The sequence below is a fragment of the Cottoperca gobio genome, chromosome 5, assembly GCF_900634415.1.
Source record: "Cottoperca gobio chromosome 5, fCotGob3.1, whole genome shotgun sequence".
Lineage (NCBI taxonomy): Eukaryota > Metazoa > Chordata > Actinopteri > Perciformes > Bovichtidae > Cottoperca > Cottoperca gobio.
Window position 1 is genome coordinate 3,206,989 of NC_041359.1, and position 14,042 is coordinate 3,221,030.

General features: G+C 41.7%; 1 protein-coding gene across 5 annotated transcripts in view; it reads right to left on the minus strand.

Annotated features, from left to right (window-relative positions):
* epha8 (eph receptor A8) overlaps nucleotides 1-14,042 on the minus strand; it is a 112,490-nt gene that overhangs the window by 31,715 nt on the left and 66,733 nt on the right. For all 5 annotated transcript variants that reach the window (XR_003832356.1, XM_029432833.1, XM_029432832.1 and 2 more), the window contains exon 7: nucleotides 196-351. Coding sequence is in view for 4 of the 5 variants with exons in the window: in XM_029432833.1 (XP_029288693.1) it covers nucleotides 196-351 (156 nt within the window). In the remaining variant the exon portion in view is untranslated. The remainder of the gene's footprint in view (nucleotides 1-195; nucleotides 352-14,042) is intronic.

A 14,042-nucleotide genomic window follows, 5' to 3' on the forward strand; every position in this document is an offset into this window, starting at 1 on the left:
AAAGAAAGACGAAGGTTTGAGTTCATCACTGTCTAAAAAGTCAATTGGATTTTTGAGGCATAGATACAGTATGTTCGGGACATCATTGCAGATTTTCTGTGTGTTGTGGGTGTGTGCAAGTCTTTTGAGATATGTCTTGGAGATGTTCTTGTCTATGGGATTAGGTGATTATGTGTATAGTGTGTTTGTGCTTACGGGAGCATGGAGCGGCTGCTGGGTCATCTGCCGCTCGATAGTAGTTGGAGTCGCAGGGGCAGGAGAGGGCGGCTCTGGTCTCTGAGTGGCTGTGTTGAGGACATTTACCACACAGGCCATCGCCCGCCACCGGCTTATAGAAACCCACCTCACAGGCTGCAGAGAGAGAGCAAGAGAATAAATAGAGTAAATAGTGAGCTTGCAGGGAAGGTCTCTGCACTCCCGTAATCACTCAGACCATGATTGAATTGAGAGAGAGGGCAGCCAAACAGGCGTGAATCACACCGCTATAGGAAGCTGTGCATATCAACGCTGCTTCAACTTTTTCAATACTGTGTCATCTCCTCCGAAGCGTTCATTTTAGGACATAACTCCCCCCCCTGCTCGCCCCTCTTTCAAATGTATGTATAATTACAGGCCTTGTAACCGTAGAGACCGTGGAGCAGGGGAGATGAAAGTCATACTTCTTTCTGCTCAGATTTGGGCTGAAAAGGCTGTGCACTGTTGATACTCCCAGTGAGACCCTCAGAATCCAGACCGTGTTTCAACCTCATTCAGCTGCTCTGATACATATTCACTTTTAACTCTGCACTGATTAATAATGGAGGGGGCTCTGATAAATATATTCTCTTTCCTGGCAGTTAATAAGCTTCTGCTATGGTAAATGGGACCGGGGTAAACCTCGCACACACTCAGAAAGCAGCAGCAGACAACGCCACGCTTGTGTTTGCTCTTCCTCAACGGGTAATATATGTTTTCTCACAATGCTGAGTGTTAGTTTACAGATGCAGTGTTTTCCTATCCTTTCCTTGTTAAGTTTATAGAGGGCTATTTTAGGTGCTTAGACTTCAAATGTGCTGAAAGAGCCATGAAATTGAATAACCAACATTAGTGAAATTACAACAAAGCGAATAGTTCAAATGTATTCTGGATTACTGACTGAGACATTTCTAGATGCCATTGAAAAGGAATGAAACCTTCCCATGCATGTAGCTGAAAAATACACACGCACATGATCACACACACACACACACACACACACACACACACACACTGGATGTGCAATTAAATGTAATTAGATTTATAATGATATCCTGCATAATGGTGTTTAATTTGATAGGCTGATATTTTTGCAGACATTTTATTCCCCCCTAATTGTTCAGTGTACGCACTGTAGTTATTGCCCTCATGAAGAATTGTTTCATGAAAAATGTGAGTATTTAAACCGTGAAGTGTGTGAAAGTCACATTATTCCTGACAGATCTACCTCCACTGAATGTATATGCTGTTATTCTATCCGCCTGGACCCGTCACTGGCTCCCCACCTGCAAACACCACCAGTCGTGTTATCGTAATATCCAGCACGGGTACTGCCAGCTGTCAGTAATTAAGATTTGACAAACACATCAGATTGGAAATAGAAATGAAAATGGAAAAGTGAGAAAGACAATGCGGATGGAAAAACATTCTTTGCCTCATGAATTACAATAAATAAAGCAAACAAGAATTTATTTCCAGGTTTCAGAAGGCGCCTTTTTTTCAAGATGCTGTGTGGTTAAAGCAGAGAGAGAATTATCTGGTGTTCTGTGCAAACTGAGGCAAGCCAAATAAAACAAATATAAAGCATCCTGTAGTAAAAACCAAATCTTACCCTTCTAAATTAATTTCTTATTAAACTCAAAGGGCTCTATCAAAGACTTTGATATTAGTTTTCTGTGAGTGCTCGACCACTTTCACTGTTTTTATATGGACGGGGTCAACATAGAACAGTTGTCTAGGCAGAGTATCTCTGAGCATGATCCTTAATTAGTTAAGACCTCAAAAAACACCCCAAACATTTTGGCACTTTTTGTTTCACACCTCCTGACTTCCTGTGGTCAAACGTCCCGCTCACAGCGTTCCTTTAGGACGTGACACAACCAGAAGCAGCCACAGCCTGACATAAATACAACCTCACCAGTGGGCTGAGATGATCTGTTTTGAATGGAAAGGAAAATGCAATATATATTTACACAACCCCACACTTTACTGCATCTTCTTACACGGTTAGATGTTTTATAATAATCATTTTTCTTATGGAAGCTACTATTGTGATTTACTACTTACGATACAGATGGTTTGATATGGACAGTTTGTATAAAGGCTGTTTTCACATTCATGATTGTATGTGCTTTCAATAAGAGTCACACAGAAACATGTAGATGTGGACGGAGAAGGAGAGAAAGAGACTCTTTGCTCCTTGTTGTGTGTTTGTCTCTAAGGATGATTAGACTCCAATAAGTGCACTAATTAGAGGTCAAAATGACAAAAGAATAACATACAATTTCTGTGAGTTACAGTTAAAGGCTGAACATGCTGAAAATCTCGAATGAAGAAGGAGCATGTGACATACACAGATCGAAGAACTTCCTCACTTGTTGATATTGGTTTGCTGGCTGTGCGTTTGTGTTTTTCTGTGCACACTATTTTGTAATGTAATTTAAGTTGATTACAGGCATGTAGCCTGTCCCAGTGACTTGTGAGGGTGCTAAACGTTTTTAAATCAGCAACACATGATGGACTTTGCAGTTGAGGACACAAACCAGAGCTGGGAATTGTGAGCGGGAGCAGAGCGAGGCAGCAGGTGTCTGTGAGGAGGAGCTGAGAGCAGACTGCAGAAAAGGATTTACCGTTCAATTCCCCTGCAAAGGAATCCTGCCCTGAGATAAAAAAAATGTCTAGATTGTATTAACAAACATCAGGTGCCTACAAACTAGTGATGTCATCCCACGACCCACAGGGCTCCTGCTTCAGGCAAAGCAGTGTTCTGAGTAACACTGCATGCAATACCATCCTCTCTCTCTCTCTCTCTCTCTCTCTCTCTCTCTCTCTCTCTCTCTCTCTCTCTCTCTCTCTCTCTCTCTCTCTCTCTCTCTCTCTCTCTCTCTCTCTCTCTCAAACACACACACACAGCTCAGTCCTCGTCTGTCCATGTCTCAGTCCTGACGAGTGTGCTGCTGTAATGCATGTATTTAGCGCTTTGCATCATGGGTGATTAACGCAGTTGAGCGGTGCTGATTGGCTCTCATAACTTGTGAGGGTGTGCAGGTATTAAAAGTCCCTGACGCATCACTACTGTAAACCTAAAGGAAGCTGCAGTGTTTGCAGTCACATTTGTGCTAAAACAGTAAAAGAAAATTCACAAAAGTCCATGAGATCTGCCAAAAAGATCATTTTGAAGCGTTACTGTGCTTTTTATTACATCAATTCTTCTTTTACTAAATACTTGATTGTGCTAATTTTAGAGAACATTGTTCTGGAAAACAAATGTGAAGGGAATCCACAACATCACTATAAACATATTTTCAAGCAGAGCAACCCTGAAGAAAATACATTATTCTAAGAAATACACAGATTAGGTTAGTATAAATACATTTAATGCATTTGATTTTAATATTATGTTAAGTATTTCACATTCTGTCTCTTCTGCTCTTATTCTATGTAGATGAGCAGAACTGTTCTGATAGGACAGATTATTTTATTCTATATCTTTATTTAAAGTGGACAGTAAACACTGTTCCACAGCCTGATAGCTACATTTCACCAGCGGTCCCTGAGCAGGCAACAGATGAAGCTTTCTGACTAGTTCATTGAAAACATTTGATTGAAACCCCACGTGGAAACATATTTGATGCAGATTATTTTTGAGCATTTCTGCAGGGCATCTCAAATGGACCTTTTTATAATGCTAGATTATATTTGGCATTTCATCTAGCTATCTACAGTCCCACATGCTAAAGCTTTAGTATCTGCTGTTACCAAGCCCAACGTAGTGTAACAATGATTGTACATCGTCTTCCTCTTGAGTGACATTAAGTACTGGGGACATTGAGCCTGTAATTGATGAGCATAACTTTACAAATGGTTTAAGCAGTTAAAACTGACAATTATAACTGAGCATGAACTTTACCTCTCAAAATGTGTAATACACACAGCAGATGCTCAGCACACACACAACACGCACACACACACACACACACCACACACACACACACACACACACACACACACATACACACACACACCACACACACACACACAACACACACCACACCACACCACAACACACACCACACAACACCACACACACACACACACACATACACACCACACACACACACATACACACACACACACACACACACACACACACACACACACACACACACCAGTACAGTATGTGTATCACTATAGATAAACATGGGGGACCTGCTCGCTCTTTTATTCCACTTCCAGGGCCACCACAGGAGCCAGAAACTATTTATCTTTGCAATATTTATCCCAGACTATTTTCTCTTTCTCCTTTTTTATCCCGTTAATCCCTCCATCCCTTGATGTTTTTTGTGAAGCCCCTGAGTTGAAAAGCAGGTCACGATAAACATCGGAACAGCTCGTTCATCAAGGAGAGAAGCGGCGAGCTTTGAAGTCTCTGACAGATTCACCAGGAGTTCTGCACACGCTCACGCATACACACACACACACACACACACACACACACACACACACACACACACACACACACACGCAAAGGTTATGATAATGCAAAACACACACAAACATACACACGGTGTGTCTGATGCAGCCACGGTAACCACACGCAGCATGAATTCATCAACACGCAGGTGAATATGCAAAGGCAGAGAGAAGGCAGTCTGTGTCACGACCAGCTGTGATAACCTTTCCCTCTTCTGATGTGCGGCTCATTTGGTACTCCTGATGGAGAAAAATATTTAGATATAAATGAAAATGTATCCGTGTCAACTGCAAGAAGCAAAGTGATCAGTGGAAACATGCCAGCTAATGATTCTGGGCTGCAGCCTGACAAGCCACATCTTAGACTAAGGTCATTGTTCTCCTTATATTCCAGTTAAATCTCATATTATGTTCTTAAAAGCAATGTGTGTAGCATGTCAATAAATCACATCATTGATGGAAACTATGGGTGAGCTGCATCTGCAACTTCCAGCAGGCTGTGCTTTACATTTGTATGTAGTTAGCTTTGACAGGGAATCTGACAGATTGCTTTACGGCACAAAACAGGAAGTTCTTCCAGCACAAACTGAGCCAAAGCCTCAAAGTCACAATAATTTGATCAGTTTTACATGCAGCACTGCAACCAGTAGTTTGCATTGATGCTATCTACACTGACAGGGATTTTAGTTAGTATCTCAGAGACATTTTGTAGATATACCTCGCCTATAACAGCTGCTGCTGGTTAGAAACTGCATCTGTCACTACTTTGTTCCTTCTGAGGAGGAAGAGAGGCTGTTTACATCCTGCACAAACCTGCTACAACATGCACTCTCTGCTCTCCAAAGGTTGTGTTTGAATCATCAAATTGTGTCAAACTAAATGACACATGATGTAGTTTTGCAACATCGAGGTATTGGTTCCGTTTCTCAGTCATATAATGATACAGTGGATCGGAGCCTAACAACACGGCTTTGCTCCAGTTTCTCTCTCTTGAGTCAATCCAGACGTGACGAAAATCTGAAAACAAACAAACAAACTTGCAGCATATTAAATTAAACAAATGGAATTGAGCACAAAAAAACAATACAACTGTACACGTAGTATCATGTCGTGTCAGTCCACAGATCTTCATATTTGTGTTGGCTTCAGTAAAGATCTTCATAAGGCTTTTTAAGTCTGGAATTACGACTGTGGTGTATTCTCAGTAATTAGGTCCTATTACTTAACGTTACAGTTAATTAAAACACTTGTTTTTGAGTCTTTACAAAATCACAGCATCTCTGTGTCACTAACATGGACATGGGAGGAATTACAGGCAACACTTAAGTTGTTTTAAGTTTTAACAACAGTTTAAGTTTCTTTAACAGCATGAAACAGATCCACACAATAAAAAATAAAAAGACTTTAACAATTGTATGATAATGTAAAAAAAGCAGTTGTTCAATTCCATAACAATATTTGTCGTACTTTATAGCGTAGATAATGTCAATAATACTGATGAGCAGAGCACTTTTCAGATGGGATGTAGAACTAGATGGAGATGTGGTGTGAACAGACACATACTCCTCTGTCACACTCCTTTTGGTAAACTGTTTACAGAATCTCTAAGTTGGTAAACGTGTGTGTCTATACTTGTGTGTGTGTGTGTGTTCATGTGTGGCTGTTTACGTGTTGCCCGGCGTGTCAGTACCTGTCAATGTAGTACACTCGCTTCAGGAGAATTTGCATTACAATGAATCTTAATAGCCGTGTGCGGCATTGTGTGCTGACCTTGATTTATTCCCTGTATAAGTGGGTAAATAAATACATTGGAAAAAAGGGGGAGCTGGAGAAAGCACATCATCGTCCCACGCGTGAGGAGACTGAGGGAGGAGTGGGGGTGGGGGGGGGAGGGGAGCGGAGGGGAGCAGAGGGGAGCGGGGTCTTAAGTGCAACCGGTCGGCTGGTGAAAGCGCACAAATCTCCAATAAAAATGAAAACAAAATGCTTTTCATTAAATACAAACAACTATCTACTTCTCTCCTGTGGTTGTTGAAAGTCCCCACAAACAGTAAAATAATTAACCCTAAATAATATAACATATAATATAATACCTGCCAAACAAAGGCTTACTAGTTGTATCAGTCAGTCTCCTCTCCGCAATTTCTTGCTTTTCTCTCCCCACCTGGGACTCTGAAGGTGAGGAGTACGACAGAGCTATAGAGAGGGCTGAGCTCTAAGATCTCAGGGGTGTCCCACAGAGTCAGAAAGGACACCTGTATCTTGGAGGACCAGTGGCCAAGTAGCAGATTATAAATATGTCTTGAGACAGGACTACAACCCTGCTGGTCGAACACAAGTATAGATTATATTGGATGTTTTCATTTCCTTTGTCTGTTCATGGTGGATATTTGCAGCTAAGGCTCTGTAACCAATTCAAACAGTGCTACAGTTTCTTCATGAAAAATAAAATATCTTTAAACTTATCTGTCAACAAACAACAGATCAAAAAGTTCTACATGTGCTTCCAGAACATATTCTCTCCGGATGTCCTAGACCCTGCGCAGCATCGACCTTGTAAAGAATCAAGCGCACTTCACAATCCGGTGACAAAGTTAGCCAACGGCTCCTTAGTTGCTTCCCTGGGGAGCGCGTGAAGCCACTAACGAGCCGCTGAAACTGTCCGAGTGATGGATAACCGTGTCGGGGAGATCAGCTGTGGAAATGGGACACTCACCATCTACATTGTCTCTCCTCTTACATCGCAAGTCCAGGTACTAACAGCTGGGTTGCCGCTCTGCCTCAACCCACTGTAGAGCTTAAATGAAGGAATGGCCTTCCAATTTGAGGAAAGCCTGATTTACTATGTGTTATGTCTCGGTGCTCGCTGATCGACGACCTTGGGGATGGAGTGGATGGGGCTGGTTAAGGATCCTTTAAGGAGGATAGATAGATGGCTTCAGCTTGTTTGTGTTGGGGTCAGAGGGCAACATTGGAATCATTAATAGGGGAAAAAAAATCAGTTTGAATGTTCTTTGCATATAAAGCAGCTTGTGGCATTGTGAGAGCATCAAGACAAGACAGAGTATCATCATCCATTACACTCGTGCTGCACTGTATTAACATTGTTGTGTTAAAATACAAGTTGTAATAGATCCAAGATGCAACTGTATTATAATTATTGCACTGTGTACTCTACACTTTAATTAGACGCTCTCATGCTGCTGATAAAGATAATGAAGTGATGGAGGGGGGGTTGCTGGGTGTAACAACGAGACAAGACTAGATTAAAATGGGACGATTAGAAAAAGTTTAAAGATCGATAAAGGATTATTTTTTACAAAACATCAGAAACATGTCAGCAGAGAAAACAACCTGATGATCTAATAAACGTCTGATGGAACATTTTATTAGACTGTAAAGTGGGAACAAGACTAAACACTACAATATAACATTAAGCCACACTTGGCCACCTAACACCGAAGCTCCAAATGAAACAGAAAACAAATATCACCTGGAGAAAAATGGCAATTTAAACTGTCCAAGTGAAACAGCATTTGTTTGTTCCACCGGGTACCTGGGCTTCCTCTGGCGATATGATCACAGCACAGTTTTAAAGTCATCTATCATATAATTAGCTGACCTTACGGAGGATATCTGTGTGAACAGAATGACAAATACACAGTTGACTCCCAGCATTTCTTAGTCCAACTTAAATCTCAAAAGTTATCAGTTTTTACAGTCAAATGTTTTTCATTATGAGTCACAGAGATGTAAAGTAAATAAATGTCTGCAAGAAGACTAACTGTCGCCTTTTAAACCGAGGACAGACAGCGTTTAAGAACCACAGCATTTAGCATCTAAAAGGAAATTGGGGAACGTTGCAGTTTTTACTGTAAACATAGAATTTATAAAAAAATTGAAACAAGAATTAAGTATGTAAGAATGTGTGCATGGTACAACAATAAAGAGCAAGGACACATATGGAAAATATGGAAAGATGTGTATACTACAATATATATATACATATATATATTAATGTAATGATATGTACAGTCGGGTAAACAGCTGGTGAACATGGTGGCGCTCATGTTGTTCAGATGACGAGTCGCTGGTGTGTTTATGTTGCACACGTCCCTCCAGCCACACTTTTAATGCAAATAACTTTAAAATGTAATGATGTGACTGCATGTAGACAAATAATATCTCAGTGTACAACAAAAGCAAAACCCAAAAAAAGGAACCAAAAAATCTGAATATAATTCTCCCTTTTGGTTATCTATGCTTCGAGAAGGAATTAGCCCACTTCTGTAAGCTGAGGCAGAAAACACACACAATTTCAGTGGGAATGTAACAGTTTAGGAATGTACTTCTCTATATGCACAGTGCATGTGAATCATGTTTTTTGTGTTTGTGTACAGACCTCGGTAAATATATGTTGTATTCATAGTACAGATTGGCACCAATTGATTCCTCTCTAGCTGTCAGACTTTCTGAGACAGACTGGGACAAAGTATAGCATCAATATCTTCAGGCCATATGCATTCCTGCCTCTCCTCGCCTCCCTGCTGGACTCCCTGCTGGGTTCAAATCAATTCCATCAATGAAGCCATCACAAAGGAAACATTACTGCAGTGTATTTCTGTGAAAAAGGCCTGGTAATTACAAATCAAACGAGACAAATACATCCCGGTTAATGAGCGTTAAACGGATGTTAATTATCCGATTGAATGGCTGTCACCATTAAACTGTGTCTGATGGAGGGACTGGGAGGAGGAGGGGAGGGGGAGAATGAGGAGAGGGTCGAGGGGAAGGGTAGCTTCTCAAAAAAGACGGGCATTCTGAGAGGCATATTAGCAGCCGATTGAGAAGATCAGAGACTGTGAAGCGCGTGTGTCGGAAATGGAAGCGAGAGGGGAAAGGCGTGGGGAGAGGCAGCGGGGGAGAGAAGGGACTGGGAGGGGGAGGGAGGCTAAACTTCTCTTTTTCCGACATTAGCAATTGCTGCAATGCATCGGAGGGGAAATTAATCAAGTGCTTTTGATTATTTATATATTTGAAAAGGCGGAAGAGAGAGCTGCAAAGAGGCAGGAGTCACACTGCGCTAATATGGCTACAGCCGGGCTGAGGCAGCTCAGGTCATATCAGATCCGTCAAAGGATCAAAAAAAAAGTTTACACACTTAACATTCAATACAAGGTACAAGTCCTCTCAGATTCCACAAGCACGAGGCGGGAGTCTACATTTGGATCAGGGAGTACAGACAGAACAACTTTGGAACTGGTGTTTTGGGACGTCTGCGTGTATTTGAGCAGAGGTTTGATCAAATGATGATTCCTGTCAGGACTGAAGGAAGCACATCACCAAGACCAAATAAGGGTATACACACAGAGCTAAAGTCTGATTAACCTGAGACCTGTAATTGCAACCTTGTCCATTTTTTGGAAGACTATACTTCACAAAAGTGGTACAATTCATGAAATCCTATCAAGGCTATATATATATATATAAAGCTGACATGTGTCGTCTGGTACGTGCTCTAAGTCTTCTGACATTCTCCAATTTTCCTTTTCTTGTCAACAGACCAAAACAGATATCATAATCCTCATAGAGCTCCATTGTTAAACGTGATTTATTAAACCACACTGTTCCGCTGGGCGAAATGTTCCTTCATTACCATAAACATACACACACTCGTTTATTCTCACTCAATCCCACATACATCGTTCTGCTGCGGTAAATACTCCCCAGAGGACCCAACGTGTATTATTACACATCTGACCGTATTAATGAACAAATACACCATTCATTTAATCTTGTTACAGTGATCATTATAAAAAACTAAAGTCTTTTTAGGAAGTTACTGAGCCTTTTTTAGTAGGGAATGAATGGCCACTCTGTGCCCACTAGTGATGCAGGTAATCGGGCGGGCCGGGTTCTAAACATGTACATTTCTGATCAGTAGCAGGTTACTGCAGTTTTGCACTTCGCCAGTTTTACATTTATTGTCCACTTGATGGCGCAGTAGAGCAAATGAAGCACCATGAAGCTTCGGCCCATGAGCGAACCAATTGGATGGAAAGCTTCAATGCTTCATGAAGCTTCATCTCGCCATCACTACTTATTAGCTGTCTGAGACATGAGAGTCACTTAAATGTTGCACTGACAGCTCAGCAGACTGCATTAGAGCGTACTCTGGTTTTCAATAAGACATGATGGACATATTACATAGCTCAAACTTTCCGTGTCAGTTTTTTTTATCCGAGGAATGACCAGACATTGATGGAAGAGTGAAACTTTGTCTCCCTAATGACAATGTCGCAACTGGTCACCCGATTTTAAATGCCAACATTATTACAATTCATTACACACACACATACTTTCAACCATCCACATCCATACAAACTGCAAGAGGGAGAAGTAAATGACGGCGCTCTGTGTGCACATCAGTTTAACTCAACAAGAAGTCAGGGCAGAAAATCATTTGAAGAAGTCCCGCAGTCCCTTCAGACGGAGGCTGCCAGCTTCTCAGTGATCTGCTATCATGTTGCCTGTCTCTTTACTGTCAGCACTAATAGCTCTTAGACACTGGACTGGGACATGGGTGGCTACTGCAGGCCAAGGGTGGCACACACTCAATCAATAATGTACCCAGCAGCTCTCGGCCTTTTGTGTGTGTGTTTTCATTCCTGAATTAAGCATTCATACGGGCTGCACATAAGAGGATTTGTTTGTGAGAGTGTGTGTCTTTGTGCAGCTGGTAACATGGGTATGCAGGCATGTGCGAGTATGTGTGTGTGTGTGTGTGTGTGTGTGGGTGTGTGTGTGTGTGTCAGCAAAGTTGCTTTGTGTACTGATGTCTAGCCCTTCGCACCTGCTGTGGAGATAGGGCTTCGGCCAATCACAACAAAGATTGGAGGGAAGTTTGAGTGACACTACAGTGCTGTGTCTGGCTGAGATATGATTCATTCGCTCCCTCTCCCTCTCCTCCCTCACACACACACACACACACACACACACACACACAGACACAGACACAGACACACACACACACGCACTCATGGTGGCTTAACAGCATTACAATGTTTAATAATACGATCTCTTCTCATGCATTTTTTCTTTTCCTCTTTCTCCTGTGCTCTTCTCTCCCCTTTTCATTTCTCCTTTCCTCCTCTCCACTCCTCTTACCTTTCATCATTTCTTCCTCTGCCTTCCTCTCCTCTCTTCTGTTCTCCTCTTTGCTTTTTTCTCTTCCTCCTCTCCTTTCCTTTTCTCCTGTCCTCTCCTCTCTACTGTAATCCCTTCATCCTCTCCTCTGTGCTTCTCTTTGCTTCCCTCCCTTACTCCTTACCTCTCCTCTCCTTTTTCCTTCTCTTCTCCTCTCCTCTTTCCTTTTCTCCACTCTTACCCTTCTCTGTTCTCCTCTTTCCTTTAATAATTTCCTTACTCTCCTCATTTCCTTTCCTTTTCTCCTTTTATTTGCTCTCATCTACTGTAAAGCCTTCCTCCTCTTCTCTGCATTTCTCTTTACTTCCCTTTCTTACTCCTTCCCTGTCCTTTCCTCTATTCTTCTTTTCTTACGCCCTTTCAGCCTTTGCTCTCCTCTCCTTTCTTCTCTTCTCCTCTCCTCTTTCCCTTTCTCCTCTCTGTTCTCCTCTTTCCTTACATCCCTTCCTCCACTCCTCTGTACTTGTCTTTGCTTTCCTTTCTTTCTCCTTCCATCTCCTTTCCTCTCCTCATTTAAAAAACCTTGGTCATCCACCAATGAAGACCAAACAGACACAAAAAGACAAATAAGTCCTGGCACAGCAACAACAAATCTCACAGCACTGATGCTCACACAGTCTAACAAACAGATGTACATAGCTTACACGTTTAATGAGATACACACACATTAGGACACACACACACACATATTTGAACATTAACACACACGTTCCCAATGCCTCTTTTCCCAATGCACAGCTTGAGGCCGCAGCAGCTGTGATAGCTGATGTTTTGTGCTTTTATAAAGTTTTTGTTTAGCCACATCAGTACGGTTGGCATCGTTCTGTGGCAATAACTGGATTATGTGTGTGTGTGTGTGTGTGTGTGTGTGTGTGTGTGTGTGTGTGTGTGTGTGTGTGTGTGTGTGTGTGTGTGTGTGTGTGTGTGTGTGTGTGTGTGAACATGATAACCTTCCAGTAAAGTTGAATGTCCTAATGTAGCTAATGAGACGTTTCAATTAGCCACTTGCGATGCCCTGACACTCATTGTGGTGAATTTGTCTGATGTATTAAAAGAGTTTATTACAGCTTTGGTTGTTATTTTATTATCACTTATGATAACATTGTGTTGAACAAAATAAATGCTGAGATCTGGGAACACGCCAACGTCATCTCAACACAGCCAGACAGGGAGAACCTCTGTTGGCGGTGAAGGTTGTTAAAGAGGAAAATAAAGGTTTTGCTCTAAGTAGGTTCAATATTTTGACATTGTTACATTATTATTTCCTCCTCCTCCCAACAAATTCCTACACCCAAAAGACATTTGTAAGCTTTTGTTTTTGATAATTCATGTTAACTAAATTACCATTTATTTTTGAAATTGTGTTCACAACGTATTTTTCAGTCAACATGGAAGCATTTATTTGGACATTGGTTGGAGCCGTTAGCGTGACTTTTTGTCCTCATCATTTGAAGACATGTTGATTTCAGACTTGTTATTTCTGTAACTCGACATATAACAACCAGCTAACCCTGCTTTCAACGTGTTTCTGTCATGATTCCATGAAGTGACATTATCAGACTGCTTATGTTTTCATTCCCCGCCAGATTTCTCTCTGGGGATGTCGAGGCATTCCCACTCCTCCACTGTTTGTGTCCAAAACTACAAAATAAATTCCTTTTAAGAAAGAATGATTAACTTCTTTAGATAAGACATTAAATGACATTGATACAAATATCCGGTGTCGGAGGATTCAAATGTAAGTGTATGCAAGTTAGTGTCACTCAGTGTGAAGCCATATGTGTGTGTGAATGTGTGTGCGCTCACACCAGGCAGCTTCCCGCCCGAGGCTGTGAGTGTGGGTGTGTTTCTGGAGCCCCTGTGTCATTTGCCTCCAAACAGTAACAATGTTGTTGATCAGCAGTTGTTTACAAACCGCCAGGAGGATGGAACTAATTTGATCACTTCGTATTCCCCCGTCTCCCCCTCTCAGGAGACCGCTTCAATTTGAGCTCCTTATACGTTCTCAATAGCAGGCAGCCACAAGTTGATTCTGACAGCAATTATGAATATCGTGTTCCACTCAAGCGGTCGTGAGCTGAGGAATAATGAAGTTCTCACCATCATCTGTTCCCCAAATCACTTAACTG